Source organism: Salminus brasiliensis, chromosome 4 (assembly GCF_030463535.1).
Source record: "Salminus brasiliensis chromosome 4, fSalBra1.hap2, whole genome shotgun sequence".
Classification (NCBI taxonomy): domain Eukaryota; kingdom Metazoa; phylum Chordata; class Actinopteri; order Characiformes; family Bryconidae; genus Salminus; species Salminus brasiliensis.
In genome coordinates, this window is record NC_132881.1 from 5480083 (window position 1) to 5505375 (window position 25293).

At 40.7% G+C, this 25293-nt stretch overlaps 1 protein-coding gene across 1 annotated transcript in view; it reads left to right on the forward strand.

Moving 5' to 3' along the window:
* Positions 1 to 25293, forward strand: part of cdh23 (cadherin-related 23) — a 358315-nt gene that overhangs the window by 92524 nt on the left and 240498 nt on the right. Inside the window, exons 4-6 of the mRNA XM_072677393.1 lie at positions 14204 to 14346; positions 14512 to 14559; positions 15102 to 15194. Of these exons, the coding sequence (XP_072533494.1) occupies positions 14204 to 14346; positions 14512 to 14559; positions 15102 to 15194 (284 nt within the window). The remainder of the gene's footprint in view (positions 1 to 14203; positions 14347 to 14511; positions 14560 to 15101; positions 15195 to 25293) is intronic.

The following is a 25293-nucleotide window of genomic DNA, read 5'->3' on the forward strand; positions in this document are numbered from 1 at the left end:
TTTTTACTTTCTTGACTTGGATTTGCCACCTCTGACCACAGACTTGAACTCATAAGCCAGAGGGTGAGTAAGTACTTTTTTAATGAAGTCTGACTTACGTAAAAGGATTCAGTTCCTCTTTAAAGTGACATCAGCATTCACACCTTCGCACCCCATGAAGAATTTATAAATGCCATGCAGCTCTCCTTGGGTTTCCAATGTCTGTATCAGTGTCCACATAAGGCTCCAGTGTCTTTACAGTCACTGCTGTAATGTAAGCTGACCAGGCCAAGGCCCAGATTTGCAATAGTTTAAATGGCCACCCCAGGTGGGTTGAAAGGATTGTGGGGATATGTTTGCGTTTCAGTTTTTTAAAAACATCCCAATTGTAAAAATTATTGTTATTAATTATTAATGTTATAAACAGATGAATAAACCTGGAGGGTCTAGTGTCTAGCGATGTTTATTTCATGTTGCTGGCAAAAGACATTTTCTATGTGTTTTATCATGTATGTATGTAACTTAACACACCTCCAGTTAGCCTACAGTATACACACTACACATGCCATGTTATTCTTTGAAATATTGGCAAATATAGCTCACCTTAAATATTGTCATTTTGCTAAACACAAAGTGCAGTAATAACTATTTGTTTACCAGTATTCGCTACAGTTCTGCTTTTCACTTTTTATCCCATACTTCACATTAAGCTTAGGCAGTCTGACAGTTTTATTGTTCCAGTGTCCACAGTATTGATGATATTATTTTCTTTGAACACAAGTCTACAAGAAAGAAGTGAACAAACAAGCTAGACCAGCCAGTCAAGACTGGAACCACCTAGGAATTTAAGGGTATAAACTACACACAGGTGGAAACACTAATGAGTAAATCAATGGGAGGAGCCTGTTTAAAGCAGTGCTGTAAAAGGAAAACAATAGCTGTGAGCAGAATGTGTCCTATTCACTATATAGAGCACTACTTTGGAGTTCCACCATTTTGTAGTGAAAGATCACTGTGCAGCAAGCAAACACAAGTCTCGCTGCTTAAGTATCGAGACTCTGATGTGCCCAAAGTTTCCAGGGTTCTGGTTTACTTGCCAGAGAGTACATAGATTCTGCAGTACACCTGTACATACTTCTGCTGCTGGAAAAGGCCAGTTATGTTGCATTGCTTATAAATGTAAGCATATTTTTATATGAATTAAAATGTAAATATAATATTGTATATTGAGATGAGACGTTCATGATATTACTGATTTTGTCCATGTTTATTGTAACGTTAACCCCTTATGCCCCGTGAATTTAATTACACCCTAGGGTTACTAATTAGTAACTACATGCAAAGCAATGCAAACTGTTACAAAGTTATACCAGTGGGGGGGGGAAAGCCAGGAACCATCTGTGGGCTGAGGAATTTAGAGGTTAAGAGTAAATAGTGTTGCAGAAACACATTTTCAAATTCAAATGTATAAAATTTTCCCCTTATAATAGCAGCTTTAAACTCATTGTGATGCTCCACTGACTGTAATAAAGAGAAAAGCATCTCTGCCGTTGCTACTCCAGACTTGCCACACTGCAAACTGCATTATGTACCGTGGAGAAGTAGGCAGGATTACGGTCGCAAGAACTGCGTAACGCTGCGTAACTCTGAGTGATATTTGTGTAAACTCTACGGCCTTAGTCCATATGCTTCTTTTTCTATCTTTCAGCTTGTCCAGAAATGCATGTGTAAAGTGTGTACTTTAGTATGTATTGATCTGATAAGACAGCTAGACCATTTTTTAGCTGGTTTTAAGTTTGAATTACACTTGCTGGCTGTAGGGGGAGCCCATGAGGGACAAGAAATGTCAGTTTTTCATAGTGTTGCTTTAAAACTATAAATTCAATGCAGGCAGGAAGTTTAGTGAAGTAGTGGCGCATTCAAGCACCCAAAGAGACGTTGAGAGTTGGTCATTAATATGCAGTAGCTCATTAGCATGTTAAACAAATTTAATTGACTGTTACCGAGGCCATGTAAAAAAAAGCGTAGCAGTAAAGACACAGAAATATAGATATTGTAGTTTAATGAATCTGGTCTGTTATGTTCAGAATAAAATGGTCGGGAGTATGAAAATATCTGAGATTTGAGACTATATTTGGCCAATAATCCCATTTGTTTGCTTAAATACTGAGATTAGTTTTTCGATCTGTGTGCTTTCTTTAGTTTTACCAAATGCTTTGATTGCTTATTGATGCATTAGCATTAGGCATTCTCTGAGGAAGACACTCGTCATACATCTTATCCTCTATTGTGATTTGAGCTCTAATTGATGAATTTATTAATAAGTCTTAACTTAAGAAGAAGAAAATGGTGCATGCTGTAGGATTCAGGTGTAGGTGCAGCTTGTCTGGCCTGTGTTGAGCAGAAGACATTTCATATTGTTGTAAAAGGCTGGAGGCATAAAACACCGAAGATGCCACACACACACACTCCGCACACACACACACATACGCATCACCACCGCTAGTGTCCCAGCTGTGTGTGTGTGTGTGTGTGTAGAGATGAGATGACATTAATAAAGTTTAGGTGTGTTGCCCCTGTCCTTTGGGGGCCCTCTCCAGTCACAGGGGCTGAGGCTCTATTGATCTGCCCCGGGATGAATGCCCTCTGTGGGCTGATTTAAGGGCCTCCTGGGCCTCCTCGTCTACAAGCCTGGAGCTATTTTAAACATACCACTGCCTTCGGGTCTGTACTCACACACACACATCACGATCACAACAACACATCAGCATTCACTCATGCCTTTTCAGGCACTCGCCCTCATTCTTCGAGGCACGAATTTGTGTATAGAACAGTTATGGGTTTAATGTCTGATTAGCAATTAGAGTCACATTCGAAGCTGGATCTGACCACACACATGACTTGAGTTCTGTACCAGTGTGATTTGACCTATATGTGTAAAATTAGGTTGCTTGGAAATCATAGCCGGGGATGAACGCACCACATTACATGAAATAATGGTGGAATAATTGTTTATTGTGATTATAATGTATAAATAAGGTGGTGATAATTGATAAAACTTGACTAAAAATGACTAAAAATAATATTTTCTAGTACAGAGTGGGGTGAAAATTTCAAGGCACCGCATGATACGATGATTTTTGGTACTTGTAAAGCAAATTGTCTGTAGTGATGAATGATGGATTTACTTCTAATATTTTATTAAGAAAACAAATGGGAGTGATGTGGCTAGTCAGCTAAAAGGTTTAGCCGTGGGGCTGCAATGGAAAAACGGAGTAATACTTCTTACCCTCATGCATCACAGTGGGCAACTTGAGCGCTTGCTAAGAGTCCAGGTTTAGTGTGTGGTCGTAGCATTTCACATGTAGGAACTTGCCCAGTTCAGCAGCAGCAGCCATACTGGAGCGTTATCAGTAACTAACACTAAACCTTTCTTCTTGCCGTTCCTCTGCTACACTCTTCAGCAGCTCAGCCAGATCTGCACCCGTGTGGCTCTCATTCACTGCTCATTGTTTGGAGCTCATAAGACGCTAGCTGTCACTCATATGTGATTAAATGTGCAGTTACGGTGACATTAGATTCTGTGGCAATCACATGTTACTGCTGTCCGGCCCATTTCCCTCATTGATTTCTTGACTTTGGTTTTGGTTTGGTTGTAGAGCTGGGACGCTGCTGTATCCCAGCTGCAAAGGGCTCGGCATGGCACAAAAGCCCTGTTTCTCAGTGATTCAATGCAGACGCAAATCCTTGGCAATAAAAGTCGTGATGGAGTCTATCTAGTGTGTCTGAGTTGGGTGAAAACCTCAACATTGTTTGCTAGATGGTAACTGCAGTTGCTGCCAACTAGAGCCAAAGTGCTCTGTGCCCTAGCTTTTAATTTAGAGGATGCTGGTTGGATTCTCACTGTTTTGTGCACAGCTTTTGGCGCTGCACTTTCATACTTCAGAGTTGCACCTTTTGTGGTCTGTCAATGTTACATTATCAATTAACATTTAGAAAATCAATTTGTAAATTGATTAAGAATTGCCCATGTCCGTATCTAGATGCATGTAAGAATCAAATTCCTACCTCTAATTGTATTATTTTGGTATCAGCTGATGTGCAGCAATAAGGAACTCGGATTATAGGCAAAACCTGTATTGGGACATCTCTTATGCTTAATTTTATTATTATTATTATTATTATTATTATTATTATTATTATTATTTCACTTCACTTTGCACAGCTTTACCCCTTTTCTCTTTTCTCCTTCTCATCCTCCTTTTGCTTCCCTCGCTTTCACTCATTCCTCCATTCTCACATTTTGCTGCCATACTCCACCGCCTGCTGCCATCCTGAAGCGAAGCCTTAGTCTCTCCTTCCGCATCCCCACCCTGCCGAACCTGCATCCTGCTCCGCTTTTGGAAGCAAATGCTCCCCGCAGCCCAAACTTCTTTTACAAACACTCCCGGCTCCCGGCAGGACGGGTCGCGCTTCATTCACTGTTCATGCATAGAGTTACGGGGTTAACCAAGATTGCGTTTGAGTCCGCAGGACATCATTTAACGATGGTAATTTCACTGTCTGCTGCATGATTGCAGTATTTGACTTGTATTTTAAATGCACGTCTCAAGCATTAAGCAGTAGCTAGCTGACAGCTGATCTATGATCTAATGAATTAGCCTTCTAATTCGTACACAGAAATAGTTAGTTTGTAATTGCTGTGACGTTCTGGACTTTTAAAATAATGATTTTATAATATGTTTAATATTGTCTTACCCTCAAATTTGTGAAATCGTGTCATTTCTGAACACTCTCCTTTCTTTCTTTTTGTGAAATTCTATGCATATTCTGAAGTTCAAAAGTTTTTAGCTCTAAAGGGAACAGTTCCTCATGTTCTCATGGATACCAGTCCCACCAGATCACTTTTCAAAGTACGATGGTGATGTCCCACCACTTCTGTATTGAGATCTGGCTGCTTATATAAATATATAACTGCACTTTCCCAACCCACATTAACCACTGATAATTAGACGTGATCAGACAAGACAGTTAGACCAGTTTTCAGCTGGGTTGATGGACGTTATCCTAACAACAAAACTTGCACAATTCAGCTTACCGAAGCACTGAGGGAAAGGTTTTTATAACCTATTCACAAATGAATATTTTAGTAAAGGGGTTGAGTAGTTTCCACTTTTGTCATACTGTCACACTGTCTCAAACCTTTAAAAGCTAGTTACCATTAGCCTAGTTAGCAGGATAACACAGAACAAATTCAAGTCTGGCTGACAGAAACCCCAGTTACAAACGTTTAGACGATAATGACTCGAGTCACGCCCAATATTGAGCTTCTTCTGTCCATTCTCTCTCAACTGCAAGACTACAAATGCGGTAAATGTAACACTGCCACCAGGTTCACATTGTAACGCTATTAGTAGAGATGCATCAATGTGGGAATTCTGTGCTAAATATTTTTCATCATATTAATTCTGACACAAAAATGTAAAAAGAAATACTGTATCTACCTGAATAAGCATTACAGAAAAACGGTACTTATATAGGGCTACAATTATTAAAATGATAACAGTAGTAGAATCCTTAAACTAAAAATTCTGTCAATCTGATTTGTCAGACAGATTTCCAAAACCTCAACCTTTTATTGTTGGATACGAAAGTGTATTCTGTGGACGAGTGGATTTGGAGGGAAACCATTGGCTCATTGATTGGATGAATGCTGAGTTTTTATTAACCTTCAAAATTTCTGATATATTTTTCATACCAGGGTAAACCGAGGCCTGTGATTTGCAAATGCAAGTGCAGGGCTTCTTGTTTGCTGATTGGTCAGTGTAACAGATTGTACGTCTACTCCACTTTGCTCTCGTTTCTACGTAACCTTGATGAATAAGGGCCAGTGTCTCCAAGCCTGAGGTGATGTGGTCCAGTGTAGCTTGTCTGCTCTTCTCCGTGGTTGGTGTGTGTAGAGACTTCAGCATGGCCAGGCATCCTTTACAAACACAGAGGGAGCAGGAGTGAGAGAGAGAGAGAGAGAGAAAGAGAGAGAGAGATGAATGAGTCCTGGGGTACATTGCTCTTGTCAGTGGCTCTCTGCTCTGGAGGCTGTTAATGTGCAGTGTATCATTCATAAGCTTAATACTGGCATCACTTTCAGCTAAATAGCGTCATTTGTCAGGGAGAGCAGGAGGCTGGAGAGAGGAAGAGAGGAAAGGGCTGCCTGCCTCACTGCCACTGATAAGCACAGAGAATCAGACCATACACACACACACACAGTCCTTACTGAAGGAGAAGTTGAACTCAAGCACAGAGGCAAATTCATACTTATACATGGGGTGTAAGAAAATGTATATATCCAAGTATGGTGATGGATTATATTTCCTTTAAATTAATTTATTTTGACGAATTGACCTGCCCGTTCGTAGCTCCCCCTAGCACTAGCAATGCCATTGACACTAGGAGGGTAAGGGCTCAGAGGAAAGCGCTGGGTCCATAGCACCGCCACACCAGGTAACAGACACCTGTGCTGGCCAATAGAGTGGTGAGGGAGAGATCTACTCACCCGGAGAGAGCAGTTGTGCTCTCTCTGACTCTGCCTGCTGATGACAAAGCGGCATGGCTCGGGATCCGAATGTGCGACCCCTGGCTGAGCCACTGACCCATTTTGGTGTGCTTTATTAGAGCTGCTCTGAGCAATTCGAATTTCTGAAGCATCAAGTATAATAAAAACAAACTTACATACGCAAAAGTATTACTTAATTTCTACTTTTAAATATTTGTCAGAAGGTCAAATAAACACTGCGGTTTGCTTTTGGATGGTTCAGGCATAAAGGATTACACAAAGATCAAATTTGCATGAGAATTTCAGATTTGTGGTCCATGCCCCAAATGAGCACATACCACATGAAAAGCATAAATCTGTAAGAGGCTGGTTACATCCTAATCCTTTTTCACACTTAAATTCCAGTACACTGCTGTCTTACCTTTACCACTAACTCGGGCTCAGACTTACACAAGCAGCCCTTAAATTGTATTTAGCTAGTATAAACAGGCCGTGACGCTCTCCACATAAACGGCCAACAGCTCCTTTATTTCTGAATCCTGAATAAAATACACTCCCACGTTCGCTTAAAGGAGCAGGTCTTTTGCTGCTTCACTCTATACAAATGGTCATTTCACTGGAATCGCACAGTCTCAACCAAAAGGGTTCTGTTTAGTGCTGAGAAAGGGTTTTTAACAAGCATGGCATCCACCAAGAGTTATTTAACCCTTTAAGCATGTTTAAGGATCTTTAAATGGTCATGGATTTTTATATTGAACCGTTTGGTTTAATTAGGAGCCCTTGAAGCACTCCTTTTTTAAAGAGTGCACTTCTGCAGGTATCTTGTGGCCTCAATCTTTCTGGGGTTGTAAGATCACACATCACATGTAATTAGCATTTAATTCTTGTGCAATTGTGTGTGCATGTATGAACAGGGCTCTAAAACATGTGATTATGACTAAAAACATTACCCACTTGCTAACGCTACACACACTGCCAGATCAGTCGTATCTGGTCAGTGTATGTCTCTTTTTGCTGATGTATTCAAAGTGGATGGTGGGTGAATAAATGTGAAGAATGCTTAGGGAGATGTTCCTTTAGATGACGTTAGATGTTAAATGTTTTGAAGGTATGGTGCAATCATGTGAAGATACTCTTGAAATGGTTATTAGCACACACACATTCTGAATCAGTAAAGGCCTTGTGCTGTTAATGAAGTTATCTTTTACTGTTAACAAACAACATGGTAGAATATGTGAAATTGAAAGTGGCTCGTAACCATTATTTGCTTATCTTCACTTGCTTAGCTACATGAGCAAATGTCATCGGCTCCAGTTCGTTCTGCTGTCTGTTGCTTAGTAACAAGAGGCTTGCAATGCATGTTGGTCCACATTCAGCTGATGTATCGAGCTACAATGTTTACTATAAATTACGAGTGCATTGTGGGAAATTGTAATGCACTTACAATCATGCTCTAAATCAACTTTATGGTTCGGACACACAAAATGGTCAACATAGTCAATAGTGCCCTAAAGTAGGGAGCCATTTTGGTGATATCCTTAATTTATCCTTCTTGTTCTTGAAAACAATAAAACATGAAAACTATAGTGGTTCTTCCTTGGTATTGTTTAAAGACCCCTTTATAACACCTGTATTTTTACATTTACTTTAGTTATGAAACACTGATTAGCCCAATTGTGCTGTCTAGACAGTTGGGTCAGAACATCTCCAAAACATCAGGCAGTTATTGTGGGGTAGGTCAGTACCTTCCAAAAGTGCTCCAACAAAGGGCAGCCATTGAACTGGCGACAGGGTCATGGGCCCTCGAGACTCATTAATCCATGGTAAACCATTGAGGCCCCTCCACCTCACAACGTACAGGACTCAAAGTATCTGCCTCCAAACGTGCCTCAAATAGTCAGATCTTTTTTCCTTGAAGGCAACTTATCTGCTCCCCTTGATACTGCCTGTGATTTTAAGGGGCTATAATATGACCACAGCTGACCATATACAGTGATGCTGACATGGTACAGGTGGTCCTGGTGTGTATGTGTATAATGCAAAGCACTGAAGCTGAGATTTTTAAACTGAATGTACACTAGTCTTCCTACCATGAAGGCTAGCTTGCATGTAGGCGGAATTTCCTACGTTCCCCGAGCTTGGAGACAAGATATTTCTTCCGTTTGTCCATCTGTTATCCCGCGCCAGCACGTCTGCCCACGGACGATGGATGTCCCCACTGCGACGGGGATCCGAAAGGGCCCGAGGAGAACGAGAAAGAACCAAGTCCTGATTATTAATGAGCCTGTAGTAAAATGCTTAATTTGCACCGTCTTCAACCAAATTATAACTCACACTGAAAGCAGCTGAATTTGCATAAATCTCATTAGAAAGGAGGAGAGAGGTTCATAAATCGTTGTATTAATTAGTCCTTTTTTCACCTCTTTTTCTTGCCACAGTGGTGCGTATTAATAAAAGTGGGAGGGTGTGTGTGTGTGCGTGTGTAGGTGCAAGCGAATGAATGAGTGAGAGAGACTAATTGGCCTTTGTAGTGGCTGGTGTTTAGTCTCGTGACAGATGTGATGGAGCTGGTTTAGAGGAAGGTGAGGCCTCAGCTGTTGAGGCACCTGCCTGCGTAAGAGACTGAGAGGAAGAGGTAAGGTTTGATTGTAATGCAAAAATTTCCTTCAGGGCCTTAAATGTGTCTGACACAAAGTTTTGGCCTACAGGACTACACCTACCATTGCCATAAGTGCCTTAACTGGGCTATATTTGACCCTATATTGTCTGCTTTCTTGGTTCTTGTGATGGGTAAGTAAAAGGAGAGTTCTGCATAGGCTGGAGTTATCATAAGTACTCACAAATGCCATTGGTTGGGACTTCATGAGGAGAACTGAAAGCCTAAGTGTGTCAGATTAACACCCACCATTAGTTTACTTTACTGGTTCCCATTATCTTGAGTGAAACTTCCCCCAGATGTTCAGCTGCAGTGATAGTGACTGTTGGCACACTTTTTTGTTTTAGAGAGACTGGGTTGAATTTTTGGCAATTTTAGAGGATCTACCAAGTCACAACGTCACAGCAATGATATTTATTAGAGGTGTAACGTTATGTGTATTTTAAATATAGTCTTATAACTTTTTTTTATGAAATATAAGAGATGCTTTCCCCTGTTATATCAATTGTGATTTATTGCCTTTTTTTTGGCTCATAACCCATACATAAAAATATGTGAGAGAGTGTGTGTTCACTGCTTACATTTTACTGCTTATCACACCACTGGCTGTACCGACTACCTCAGGGGGACTATACCACACTAGATGGAACAAACTTGTATGACTGTCTGTTCAAAATAATTGAAAAGAAACCAAACTTTATGCATTTGGGAGTTGTGTGCCCAATCATACTAAATTGTGATGTTCACATCATGATGTGGACTGAACCATAACTTCTGGTTCTATTGGTGTACTGGTGTACTATTAAAATAACATAATGGGAATGTTTAGTTATGGTTGGTTTTGATTTTGTTGTTTTTTTGTCGCAAATCAGTCCCCTGAGAGCCACAGGCCCACATTTGTGCCCCATTCCTTTATGTTGTGAGTTGTATTGGAGTGAAAATCTGGACTGTCTAGGTGTCCCAGCGCTACAGAAAAAAGCTTGTGCACAGTTTAATGTACCTTTACTGTTTATATGCTTAATGCAGGTACAGAGGTTGTGGCACTTTTATTAATATGTTTTAGTTTTTCTACCATATCAAATACAGTTTTACTGTTTAACGTGCAATACGCTGTCCTGAATAAGTAAGTTCTAAATAAAGTTCTTTACTTATTTTTTTTGTTAAATTTTAACTTTACAAAGGGAACAAAGATGTGTTTGAGATTCTGCCAGAAACATGCATGGGTTGTGATGTCAGCATTTCATAAATCTCCGTTTTCCCTGTCCACACAATAACACTGGAAAGGGTTTTAAAAAATTCTCAGCTCAAAAAAAAAAGAAGCTCAGTTTCCTGTGACTAAAAACACAGGTTTTGTGTGGATGGGAGGCCAAAATGCAGACAAAAGCCAAACTGTTTTTTAAAATATTCAAAAATGTGTATGGGGCCCTCAATCACCACCAGCAAATTCCAAAACTAAGTTACATAAAATGCTACTAATTCTGTTAACCCTCTGCAGTCTTACAATATCATCTCTCTCTATTATTAGAGACCCATGTGACCTAGAGCACTGTGTGAGGAGATATTTGACCCTAAACCTGAAAAATTTAAGTCATTTTTAGAAAATCTTAAAAGTTCCTGTTAAAGCATTCCTTTACTCATGTGGACAAATTGTTTTAGTGTTTAAAATGGATTTACCAGAGTCTTAACTTATCAAAAGCATAAGTAATAGTTTCACACAAAACCATAGACTGACGCACAAATTCACCGATTACAAATGAGGGGCAGATGAAAGACACACAAATCCATCAATTAGACAAGGCGCAAGGCAGAGACGAGTCACATATGATCTGCCAATGAGGTGCAATGTGAAGGTTGGGCTCTACAGATAAAAAAAATATATATAAACTGTGTTTCTACGCTGTATTTTTCGCAAAGATATATACCAGAAACATCCAGAAACATTGCACTTGACGCCCTGGCTCCAGAGGGTTAATGTTCGCTGCAGTGTTTAGAGGTTAAATGTCTAGTTAGTGTTGTGACTAAAGTAAATGTTATTATTCTTTGTATGTAGTGTGTAAGATCTGTGAATAAAAGCTCCCGCAGTGCTGCACTGTTTTAATTCATTAGTATCTGACTGTGCTTATCCTGTCCCATAGTGAGGGAAGCTCATCACCCTCATCTCTGTTACCCACTGCACCTCTGGTTGCCCTGTGTTCCCCACCTCATCGCCCGCCCTGTTCTGGATTAGCCCTCACTCGGCCCAGTACCACACGCCTGTCAAACCACCCCCCTATTCTGCTCTTTAATGGCTGCACTGCATGGCCTCTAACGTAGCATGGATGCGCCCGTGTGAGAGTGTGTGTTTGTGTGTGTGTGGGTCTGTCTGCAGCAAGAAGGCTCTCGGAGGCTCTTTTGTTGCTGTTTCTCATTAGTGCAGGTTGGCAGCATCCCGGCAACTGGCACTCTGATCTCATCTAAAGCCAGAATGGGTTAGGGAGCCCCTTGCCAGGTGCCTCTATAAACACACACCTGTTACTGTGCCTACACACACACACACAACGGGTTTTATACAATGTCAGGATGTGTGTGTGTGTGGGGGGGGGGGGGGGGGATGCGTACAGGAGGTCTTTTTAAGAACTGTTTTAAAACAAAACATGAAGCTTTCAGATTTGGAAGTGCACACAATACCAAGTTCCCCTGTGCTAAATCTGAATCCTACCTAAACAACAGGATTGTGATGAAGTCCAGGAACAGAGAATCATAGAGTCTGATGAAGCGTTGAGGGTTATCATATCGTATACATGTGCTTAATACTGGTTATTTTAATTATTTTAACTCTTTTTACCTGATTTGAAAGGCCAATTACCAAATTCCCATTCATGTGAGCTCCCCCTATTACTAGCAATGCCCCCAACACTCGGAAGATGAAGATTAGTACATGTGTCATCCGATACGGGAAGCCAATAGTGCTCTCTCTGACTCCGGCTGCTGATGGCATAGCTTTTATATTTGTATAGTAAATATTTGATGTAGTTATTCACTTATTTTATTTTTTTCTGAAGGGTTACTTTTCATGTATACTTACGTTAAAATGTTTCATCAGTAGTAAAGCATTTGTTTAATCAAATTTTTTTAAATATTTAAGTCATTGTATCTGCTAATAATAATCATAAAAAGAAGAAGAAGAAGAAGAATTGTGAAATACTGTATACTGTGTACTGTGCTACCCTATAATCCTGGCCCTACTCACCAATGTCCAGTTATACCAACAATTCAGACTAATGACCCCCTCAAAAGTCATCAGTTTGGTCTGATGTTACACATTTTGTTCCAGTCAGTAGTGTTATGGGTGCAAACCGTGCCATTAAGGTTACGTTTCAAAGTCCAAATGCATTGTCAGCAAAACCGTCACACTAGAATGTGATAGAACCACTTTTTCTATCAGCTTCAAGTGTGTAAGGATTTGTACCAGCTGTGCTCAGTGGTTGTGCTCTTTCTCCAATTCTTTCTGGCACTTTTGGTCAGGTTGGCTTGAAGGCGCTTTAAGATCATGGTTTTCAAATAACGCCACAGATTCTCTGTTGGATTGAGTTCTGGGCTTTGACCTGACCTATGGTAGAACATTCACCTTTTTGTTGTTCAACCACTCCTTGAGTTTGGGATCGCTGTCCTGCTGGAAGGTGCTGAAAGTTTTGTTCTCCTAAACTTTAGTTTTTTAGCAGACTGAAGTAGATTGTCTTGCAGTATCTCCCTGTATTTTGCACCTTCTATTCGGCCTTGTTAAGAAAGTAGCCTATACTTATTGTGCAAACTTGGATCTCCCACAGCAAAGGGGTTGAATAATTATATTTTCTTACATAAATCAATATACACTATAAAGTCAGAAGTACTGGGACACCTGCTCATTTATCATTTCTTTTAAAAACAAGGGTATTAAAGAGGTTTATCCTGCTTTTGTTGGTGTAACTGTTTCTACTGTCCAGGGAAGACTCTGCTCTGAGGTTTTGTTTGCATTCTGTGACGAGCGTTAGGGAGGTCTGGATGTTGGATGCTCACCACCCCATCTCATCTCCTCATCAACTCTTTCCAAAAGTATTGGATGGAGCACCATCTATTATTCCAGAGAACACAGTTCCACTACTTCACAGCTCAATACTCGGGGGCTGTATTCCCACGCCTGGCATTCGACATGGTGCCAGTAGGTTTATTTGCTCCAGGGAGTCCTATTCTGTTGGCAGTACTACTGTACAGGAAGTAGACAAGCTATGTCTACTTATGTTTGCATTTGCATACCTGTGTCAGCAATGGGTGCAACTTAAAGTAGCCGCATGCATTCATTAGAAGGGGTGTCCACAAACATTTGGACAAGTAGTGTAATTTTTAAAGAGTTAATTGTAGGGCCAAGCTTTTAAACCTAATAATATAATCCTATATAGTATAGTATATAGTAATATAGTCAGTGGTTCAGCTGCTCCACGACTGGGGCGTCCTACTCTCACACTCGTTCAGCTTGTAGATTTGTGTAGAGGGGACTCCTTAAAGGAGCTGGATCTCTACTTTGCTGTTGCGTTATGAGTTTGCTGCTGGTTGATTCATCCACAGTGTCCCATAAGCGCTGTCCAGCGTTGCTGGCTGAAGGCAGCATCCAGTGCTAGCGCTGCTGATATTACTAATACTCATAGACTGCATTAACAATAGTGAGAGTAGGGAGGATAGAAAGCTGTTGCTGATTGACCCGTTTCTCTGTATTTTTAGCGTTGTTTGATTGAGCTTCTGCTGTGACTGTTACTGCACAGTTTAGACCTGATTCTTTATAATTGTGCTATTGACTCTCATTGATTGCTGACTTTCGCTATACAACAAACGTTTGGGCACTCCTGGTCAAATTATATATATAATGTGTAAGTGTGTGTGTGTGTCTGTATGTGTGTACTACTCTAATTGAGTTTTGAGAACAGAGATGAAAGATTCTCTCTCTCTCTCTCTCTCTCTCTCTCTCTCTCTCTCTCTCTCTCTCTCTGTCTCTCTGTGTGTAGGTTCTTCAGTGACTCAGCTCCAGGCAGTCGATCCTGATGGAGAGCCACTGATTTTCGGAGTGGTCGGTGAGGAAGCCTCACGTTTCTTTGCTGTGCAGGAGAACACTGGAGTGGTGTGGCTCAGGCAGCCACTGGACCGTGAGGTACACAAACATTGCACACATTAAACACACACACACACACACACACATTGATGAGTTAATAAAAAAGGGTTATACAGGTATTATTACTATTATTATTGTTATTATTATTATTATTACTACTAGTATTATTAATAATTACTGACTCATTTGTATGTCTTGCTGCAGATGAAGTCTGAGATGCAGGTGGTGTTCTCTGTCAGTGACAGTCAGGGGGTAAGTCTTTTTTGTAAACTGTAAATACTTACATAAACTCACTACATAGCTCACCTCTCTCTCTCTTTCTTCCCCTTTTCTCTCTCTCTCTCTCACTCTACAGCAGAGTTTCAAGGACTAATATACACTTCCTGTATTGAGTTTCACATATGCCATTTGTATGGTTTTGTGTACTGTCATTCATTTTTCAGGGCCAATTTTCATCCTTCTTTTATCTATTAGAATCAAGCAGACTCTCTTGTTTGCTGTGTCTCTATGCCTGATATATGTAAATAGCTTATTGGTTGCCCTGTATTGTGCCTGTACGTCTTAAAACACATACAGTGTGGCTACACAGGCTGATTGGCAGACATATGTAAATGTATGGGTTATCAGCAATTCTTAATGGGCTGTTTCTGCAGTTTGGTTTCTGTATTTACACTGTTGACTGGGAAAATGAATGGTTCATGGTCTTTTTTTAAAAAAAAAATGCAGATTCAATGGTCCTATTAAAATGAAAAATACAGTGTGAATTTAACCTGAGGGTTCTGTATTTTCTACAGGTGGTCAAGGATACAGTGAACATCCAGATTGGAGATGTGAATGACAACGCTCCAAGCTTCCATAGCCAGCCCTACACTGTGAATATACCAGAGGTACTGAGTGTGTACATGGCCCACACAAACACACTCAGTGTTTAAGTTCACTACGTCACACACCATTACATATGATACTACTTGTGAGCAACTTGCATATTGCGACTTGTACAACTCTGCTGTTCTCCCTGCCTCCATGGCTTTGTTTACACTCCTACAGTACACTCCTTAAAGCCTGAATTGGACGTTGTTTGTCTTTGATATATGTTTACATTAAGCAGATCATATTTTGACTTGCCAACATGAAAACATAGACAATGTTAAAGAGAATGTAGTAGACCCTTATATTTCATAATATCAGTCTGGTCTTATCGGTCTTAGTTTTATCCAGCAAAGAAGAAATATCTACTTCAGAGATGGGGCAGGGACAGAAGGAGAGGCTTCTGAGGTGGTGCCTGTTACACTTGCAGTGGAAATCAGCCTCAGGAGCATGTGTACATCTTCTAGATAAATTGCAGATGCATGTCCACATGGCACCAGTGTTGGTTACATGTGAAGGGCACAGCATGAATGCTAAAAAAGGGCTATTTCATGGTATTTCAGTATTGTTCCATGTTGGTGTCACCATAATGTTACACCAGCAAACAACAAGGAAAAACGCTGTGTTAACATTTAAGCTTTGTTTAGAGCTTAAAGAATCCTGAAACTGCTGAAGTCAAGGGGGGTACACTCTACACTGTGAGTCTTCTTGTTTTTTGTGTACGTCAAAAGCTCTTGTGGAGCTGAGACTTAGTTTGGATTTTGCTGAAAGTTAAGTTTCAGTACCAGTAACCAGAGCTTACATCCATGTTAGCATGTTAGCATGTTCCTTTATCGTCCTTTATAGTTTGTATGTGACTTTGGATAGGGCGAAGGCCCAGATGTGGTTTTACATCCGTAAATATTTTGCCTTAGAATAAAACGCACTGATTTGCTGTTAATGATTATTAACGTAACACAGCATTTGTTTTTATCACTGTTATTTTTCTTGAGTCTTACCAGACTGTGTTGTTGTCTTTACTGTGTCCTCTCTGTGTGGTATGAGGTTAGCTCTTTGGGATTGTAGCTGGCCGGCTAATGTTGGATTAGGCAATGATGTGTATGATTGTCAAAGTAAACTCACCAAAAGACTCCTGTGCGGAGCTCATAGTGCCAACTTGAAATGCCCCACAGTTTGCCAGATTTCGATTTTTCTGTATGGAACCTAACAACATCCATATGTTCATGGTGTGCAGTTTTCTGCAGAGTGTTCTTTCAGAAATTGCTGGGGAAGTACCTTTTATAGGCGGAGCATAAATATACATTCCCAAATAACATGCCCAATATGAGGCCTATATGGGAAGCCCAGAACTAGAAAGTTTTGTCCATGGGTTTCATGTTGCCCCACGTATGGATGCCCACCAGGGTCAGTGATGGGACCAGGGGGAGTTAAACATGGGCCCCATTTGGGTTGTACACTGCGCATTGGGCCTAGATGGGACGCAGGTCAAATAAGGATGGGCTGTAACGATGGGGCCAGATGGGGCAACTGGGTCCCAGTAATAACTTGTACAAACCCATGCCCACCTGGAAACCACCTAGCCCAAGTTATACCCATATGAGACCCACATGAGCATGCTGGCTGGCTGGAGTTCAATATTTACTCTATGGTAATGTGCTTTTCAGAGTTGACTCCTGAAGTTGTGTCAGCAACCTCTAAGCTCTGCAGGTCATGAAATTGGCTAGTGTAGAGTTTCAACAGTATTTCAGTTTCAAAGTTATTTAAGCTCCTTCACTGCTTTTGTAAGCAGCAGAAAGTGAGCAGGCGATGGGCATTTTTAAACCATGCCAGACGCTTCTTCTCTCTGTATCTTCAGTTTGCAGCTCTATTAGCAGACAGAGAGAAATGGCTTTCGCTGACTTTCTTTACTTAACTTTTTGGAAGTTTTATAACTAATTGAGCAAGAGGCTGACCATTCTTCAAAATAACTCCTACACTGTATATACGCCTGCACTGCTTTTTTTTACTCCAGGTTCTCCTTTGAGCTTCGCAAGCTTTCAACACCAATACATCTGTCATCATTCATATGACCGTATACACTATATGGACAAATATGTTGGGATATCTGCTCGTTCATTTTGTTGGAGTAATTTTTATCCTGCTAGGCATGGTCCCAGTAGGTATATGCTTATCTGCATCAGTGAGTTCTATTCTATTGGCAGCATTTCTCTACAGGGACTAGACAAGCTGTATGTGTTTGTGTATGTGTGTGTGTGTGTGTGTGTGTGTGTGTGTGTGTGTGTGTGTGTGTGTGTGCGTGCATTTGCACATCTGTGCCAACAATTGGTACAACTTAAAGTAGCTGAATGCAATCATTACAAAGGGTGTCCACTACTGTTTGGACATATAGATGTAATATAGACCACTTATTTGAGTCTTTAACCTTCCCTATGAAACGGCAGCAACAAATAGCTTGTAAATCCATGGACTCATGGAGTCGTACATCAAGAGTGACCCATATAGTCTTTTTTACTGCTTTAAATTAATTCACAGTCTGACAGTTTTTTCTCTTTGCTAATTTCTATTCACTGAATGAGCAGTCTAATGACAGGGCAGCTGTTACTTCAGATAAATATCTTCCTATAGCACCTCAGTATTGACAGCAAATGCTACCTGTGAAAGTGTTTTATGTAGTCTTTTTTCTCCAAAGTGACTAACTGAACCTGCAAGCATTTCTTTTTTTTTTTTTTTGGTTAATTAGTTTGTCAAGTTTTGAAAGTTTTTCCTTTCCTTTCAGTTTAATTCTGCTAATTAACCCACCTGTTCGTAGCCCACCAGTACTAGCAATGCTCCCAACACTAGGAGGCTAACATGTCTCTTTCAATACATGAAAAGCCAGCCACCACCTTTTTTTCAAAGGCTACAGAAGCAGCATTGCCAGACAGCCGACACGCTCTGAGGAAAGAGCTTGGTCCTCAGCTCCACCGCACCAATTAACAGACGGTTGTTTCAGCCAATGTGGCTGAATAGTAATAAGGAAAGAGAACGCACCATAGTGTTGGAATTACTAGCAGTATAATGTGTATACAGAATCCAAATGTAATTATGTATTAAACCAGAAACTCATTTTCCTGAAAAGAAAATTTGTGATTGTGCAGCTTCAACAATTCTCTGGTGGTTTTGGGATATTGCTACATGGTTGCTGTGGTATTCCACGTATCTCTAGTTTTGGGTGTGGCTTCTAAATACAGTAAAACAGCAAGCTCCAGTACATTATTCATTCATTTAGTTTCCAGCCAAAACTATCACTAAATACATGTTATTTTCAAGTGCGTTTTTCAGGAGATGTTACTGAGGAGATCAGATAGAAGATAATCCACTTGCGGCAGAACAAGGAAAGCAAAAGATAAACAGCACACAGCTTTTATCTTTAAGGGAGAGGAGACAAATTAACCTCCGTGTTGGTTTCAGATCTGAAAACTTTTTTTTTCAGTATTTTTTTCCATTGTTCTGCTGCAACACTGTGGATCTGAAAGGATGTAGAGCTGACCAAGAAGCTCTTAATGAGAAAAGCAAACAGACAATAAAGAAGAAATCAAGAAAACTGCTGCTGCTGTTTTTAGAGCATTGGGCTGACTGCTCCGAGTCCAGACCTTAATATTGCTGAACATTTTGGTTTCTATTTAAATATTGGAAGTAAGTGTCCTGAAAACAAGGGAATCTGTAAGTTATCTGAATATTAAGTAAATGAATAGTCTCTGACCATGGCACAGAACGTTAGTTATACTTTTATGTGAATTTGGAATCATGTAAAAAATGACACCCCATGAAAGACTTTTGTTGTCATCCATCTAAATAAGAGTACCCAATAGACTGCAATTGTGTTCCTCAGGTACCATGGAGCAACATGGAACAAAAACAATACAATACAGACTACATAAAGTTCAATTGTACAATGTGCAAACATTAATGTGCGAACATAGAATCTGAACAATACAATAAATACAAATACGACTGTAATCAGACAGAACAGTGCAACGTCGACACAGCACTCAGTACTGAATATGAGGTGTTGAGGATAAGGTGCAGAGATACGTAACCCGTTATATGTGCGAGAACACAGCAGTTACTGAGGTGGAAGAGAACATTTCTTTAATATAGTATTTAACAGCAATGTATCTACTTAAGGGTTCCCAGTTCCAGTCCTTGTGTGTTGGGGAGTCTGATGGCTCGGGGGTAGAAGCTGTTGCTCACTTGAGACAGTAATGGTTCAGATGCTCTGGAAACCTTCTTTTAGACGGCAGCAGTGAACAGTCAGTCTAGTCTTTGAATCACAAGGAAATTGCATTTTAATTAATTACATTGTGCAGATTATTTAATTGTTTTTTAGTTATATTACCTCTTGTCTCTTTTTATTGTTTAAATGAAGATCACATGTCCATATTTTTCAATATATCTAAAAGCACAGAGATTTTTATGGGCTGTCCTCATTTTTTTATACAACCATAACTGTTTAGCTCAATGTATGTCAGCAAATTTGTGGATTTTTCTCTCCTTATGTTTTTTTTTCTTTGTCCGAAATTCTCATCATGTCTCCTCATCTCTGGAGTCCTATTTGAGTGAAAGTGGTGCCTGGACTCCCTGCTGAGAGTTCCTATCTACTGTACCCCGCTCGTTTCTCGTCTCCGTCGCTTCTCTCTTTCCCCTCTCCTTCACTCCCTCCAGTCTCTCTGTCTCTCCTTCAACTCATCCTTCCTCCCCCTTGCGCTTTTTCTCCTTCATCTAATCCTTGATATGAGGTAATTGGCAAAGCCAAGCAGCCAACTTCAAACAGGGAATGAAGTGTCTCTCTCTCTCTCTCTCTCGCTTTCTCTCTCTCACTTTCCTTCGTTCTCTCTTTCTCTCCCTCTATATCTCACTCACTCACTCTCTCTGACGTGTATATGCACACACACACACACACACACATACATATACGCATCTGCTGGCGTCCGTATTGTGCGTTTGCGCGAGTGAGCGTGCATCCCACACTCCTCCTCACACCAAATCTTCAAAGCCTCAGGCGATTTTTCGTCTTCTATCACTATGAGTAAATAAAGAGGAGAGAGAGAGAGAGAGGGCGAGAGATAGTGAGTGAGAGTGAGATGTATTTAACTCCAACTGGGTACCCTGACTTCATGATTAAGCTTGCTGAAGCCAGCATGAAAGGAGAGGTGGGCCATAGTTTTTGTTCAGTATCTGCCGCATTCAGTCTGCAACTCTCGCTTGTTCCTCTAAATGCTGGTGCACAAGCGTCGCCCGTTCGGTTGAGGCCGCACTTAACTCTGGCCGCCTCCCTTTAGCATTGCCATTCTTTAAAAATACAACTGGGTATCTCTCCAGATAAGTCAGTTATATCCGCTGGCTCTAGCGGGGAAATGGGTGAGGGAAATTTAACATCCGTCGAGATGATAAAGCGGGAACTCCTCCTTCAGGCTTTTAATCCAGACAGTGTTTTATCAGAGTTAGCAGTGTCTGGTTTGCCATAATTTAGCTACTGTTATGATATATATATTATTTTTGTTGAACCACCAGTGGTTATCCATAATGCTCAATCTATTTCTGCCTTTTTAACCTCACGCCTCACGCGAGAACAATTTCTCATTCTTCTCATTCTCATAATTTCTCATTCTCATTTGCTATTTTGTTTTCATTATCAGAGCAGTTACTGATTATATAGATATTATATAGATATATAGATATTATTTTTGCAAAATACTTTATAGTAGCTAAAATAATAGAATAATAAGTCTTAAAATGATAGGTCTCAAAATAATAAGTCTTAAAAATGAAACCTACAAAAAGGTCTAATACGGTGCCACTATGGCCTGGGAGTCATAGTCTGTTTATAATCTGGTTATAATCTGCTGAATTCAGGTCATTTTCACTTTATTTGGAGAGTCTGAGTTCAGATCTATAGATGTCTACCTGAGAACTCACTGATCATCTAACACACAGATCATCTCAACATCCTCAATCTCCGCATTGCCCAGTTCCAACCTACTAGGTCTACTCCCAAGCAAGCATAAGGCTATCAAGCTGGCAGGGTGAAGGCTAGCTCACACTTCCTCAGAGGCATGTGGAGCGCCCTTGCGTCTTTTCAAACTGCCACTAAAGAGAGCATCACTGGCCAGCTCAAGGAGGATTGGAGGAGAATACTAATTGCCAACTATTTTATATCAACTAAGATACGCCTGCATTGGCTAGTGATTGGGAGAGGGAGAGCAAAGGTTGGCTTTAGCATCACCAGGGATCGAGCCCTAGACCTCTCGATGCTAGGGTGAAGGCTTATGACATCGGGGCAGAAGGTCATAAAGTGACAAAGGTCTCTAATCAATGAGATTCTGAAAGGTTGCTGTACATTTAGACTGCTGGGACACAGCTGTCTGATTAGCGTGGTTGTTGCTGTTCTAACTCCACATCCAGCATACATTCCATATGTATGAATTGTGTTGCGCTCATTCCCTCTCCAAATTCAGCTTACTTTTTGGATGTGGGCCATACCTACCGTATATTACACAAGTGGCAATGAGCTGAAAACATTTATGAATGTTATGTTTTTGAAATATGAACTATGTTAAAGTAATTTACTGCTACGGGTTAGAAAAGTACCGTCAGCTCAAGTCGACACATCTCTTGAGCTAACAAAGTAATGGAATGGCCCTTAAGGTTCCTCTGAGGGGAACTGTTGAGGCCAAGTGGACAAGGGCTTGTTGAATCTGGTACTAAAATGGGTGGAGTGTCCCTCAAGGGGTACAAACTAGCGACCTTCTAGGACCTTCCCCATGTTCCAGTTGTTATTATGAGGCTCTAAGCCACCAAGCATCTGCAGCCACATTTGGTTAGTGGGTTTGGTTAGTGAAAAGATATTGTGAAAGATTAGGACCGGATGGTTTAGGTTTAGCAGCCATAGAAAAGTCTAGGGATAAAGCTAATTCATAGCTGAACGTTGTTGAACTGTTGCTATTCTGTACTGAAGCTCTGCCAGATGAGGCCTCAAAAAAGCACTCTGGTCTTGATAATCAATGTCCCTCAAGCCGTCTGCATTTGGAACAAGCTCGGTGTGAAACTGAGTGAAATGTTGTTTGATGGCTGCCATAAATTAATGATAGTAAATCCAGCCTTAAAGGTGCACAGCATCTACAGGGTTTGCTAGACTTCAAGTCTAATATGTTTGTATATGAAACATAATTTCCTCCTCCCTGAAGGAGAACGCTAATCCCAGTTTGGTGATGGAGATACTGTTGCTTGGAAGTCTAGGCAATTTTGCAGCAATGGAAACTCCAAGTTGGGATAACTGAAACCGTGCAGGTCATATTGGATTAGAACGGCCTCTGAATGAACCGTTATTAGTATTATTACGATGTGAGTAATAGTGTTAATCCTCAGGGAGGATGTGAAGGGGTGGAGGACTGTTTTGTTTTTCAACAAAGTTTCTCTTTATTTTTCCATTGATTTATTTTCTATTTATACCCCTCCCTCTCTCGCTCCGTCCGTACGTCCTCCGGCTCTCCACTCTGCATTTTTATGGCCTCATTACCTTTCTTGACCCCCCTGTGACCCCTCACAGTCATACAGAACACACCACATCACCACTCCATCAGCCTGTCACTCAAACGGCTTGGCACGGTAACCAACCAAACGCGAAGCGATGGCACGAACAGAAAGGGAAGGGGAAGTCTCAGCTTAAATGCACCCTTCATGTTTGATTTCCTGCTTTTCCTTTGGTTTATATTTGGGAACGCTGCAAATCCTCCACCAGGTGGTCTTTATTATAGTGGTCTTAAAATCTGTAAGGACTTTAAACACTAAGAGGAGTAAACCTGATTGATGATTTCCGAGACCTGCCTCGATTGTATAATTGCCTAAATTATGGATTAGGAAATAATGGATTATTAGTATGTAAATACAGACAGTTCTAAAAAAAAAGGACCACTGGCTTGCTAACTAAGAAGTTAGCTTGAATTTAGGTTGTCATAAGTAGCCAATTAAGAGATTTTTCATCACAGCTATAAGGTAGACCCAACCTCCGTCTCTGCAGATCTTGCTTTTGTAAGTTCCCCATAACATTTGGTGGCAGCCTTCTCTGATGTACCTGCCTAAACCGAGTAATGAAGTCTACGGGGGCAGATCATTAAAAAAGACCGTCCAGGAAAGTGTATCAATTCACTCCAAAGACAGACAGCGCGCCCGCTTGGTGGTTAAGTAGCTGAGAATGGAGTGCTGGATGGGAGGAGGGGTGTATGCTGGGCCTTGTAATTGGTTGTTTAATAGGAGTCAGAAGTAGAGAGCATGAGCGTGTTTGGGAGGAGGCAGGGATGCTGTACATATGGTCCTGTAATCGCATGTGTAATTTGTGGGGTCATAAAAAAGTGGGAGGCTTCTTGCATTAGAGGAGCAGGTGGGCTAGCCTACCATCTGACAGCTGGAATGAGCTGTGGAAATTTATGTCTCTCTCTTTCTCTCTCTCTCTCTCTCTCTCTCTCTTTCTCGTTCTGTATCTTGTTCTCTGAATGTGTAAGAGAGAAGGGAGGAGATTTACATGACAGAAGAAAGGTCATCATAGGAATGAATAAGCTAAATGTGGTGTAGTGGTAGGCGGGAAGATGGATTGTAGATCCAGAATTAGACTGAATTAATTCAGCGTAGTAGTTATTGTCTGTATGTTTTCATACCTGAGTGTGAGAGTATGATGAATAGCTCTTATTAGTCATTTTGAGTGTGTGACACATGCCCAGAGGAGTGTATCATCGTTCAAGTAGTTACGTTAGTGCTTTCAGTGCGTTCTGGCCAATTTACACAAGTGTGTCTGTGTGTGTGTGTGTGTGTGTGTGTGCTCCTGCCTGTGTTTCTGACCTTTATTTTGCAATTTATTTGAAGGACAAGAGCACCAGGGCTATATAATACCTCCAAATCATATGGATTTATAGTAAATGGATGTAATAAATGGTCTTGTACACGGTCATATTTTAGAAAATTATGACCACCTACCTAATAGTGGGGATAACCACCCTTGCCTTGGATGACACTAGCGAGACATCGTGGCATGGACTGTAGTAGGTGATGGAAGGTGTGCATTATACAGGTTAACTGCTCCACAGTGAGGTGTTGGTTGCTCTGTACCACTTGCCAGAGTCACCGTTCCCCTCTGGCATCAGTGGTCTGTGGGGCACCTCTGTTATGCCATTAGGAGGCGCTCAATGTTTGAAAAGTCCGTTCTCAGTATACCTTCCACTACAGCAGCTCTAGAACATCTCACAAAGTTAGCGGTTACTGAGTTGATAAGCAAGCAAACCAGTCGGCTGTAGCGACTGAGTGCAAAATCATTGTTAGGGGCAATGGTTGTGATTTGACTGATGTCCAAATGTGCATGCTAATAGAGTACCAGGCGATGTACCTTTTCAGCTTTAAATGGCTTCTGTTTGACAAATAACTCTTTTAAACCATTTAAAGCAGCATAATGTAGCATTTTTACTTTAAAATATCAATTTAAAATCATGTTAATTGATGACTCTAATGACTCTAATGACTCTAATAGGGCACCGTTAGTGTTGTTACTCCAGGTTCGGCATGTGAGAAACTGCACTGTGTAACTTAAGCGGGGTGAAGCAGGCAGAACAACGCATGTGAGAACTGTGTAACGCTGAGCAAACTCATATTTATGTAAAATCCTGTAGTATCACTCCACCGCCTCAGTCCACATGCTTCCTTGACTTTCAGTGACGGTTCTGTATCTCTCAGCTTGTAAAATACATGTGAAAAGTGTGTCCTTAATGGTGGCTCAAAGCACGACTTCCACTTCCAAACTGTAGGGGGAGCCCAGGAGCAAGAAATACCTTTAGTGCATGTCAACATAATATATTATTTATATAGAGTAATTTTGGACCATTTCTGTAGATCCATTCATCACAGAATATAAAGGGCAGCAGATGATTATAAAGGTTATGAAAGATATGGCACCAATATCACCTGTATGGCACATCAGAAAGTGTATGCTGCATATTTATGGAATGGTAACTTTACAGGAGAAAGCGCTCCTAATTTTCCTGCACATCAAGGCAACAAGATTTTAATCCAAGTATTTTTTGGCTATTTCTATTG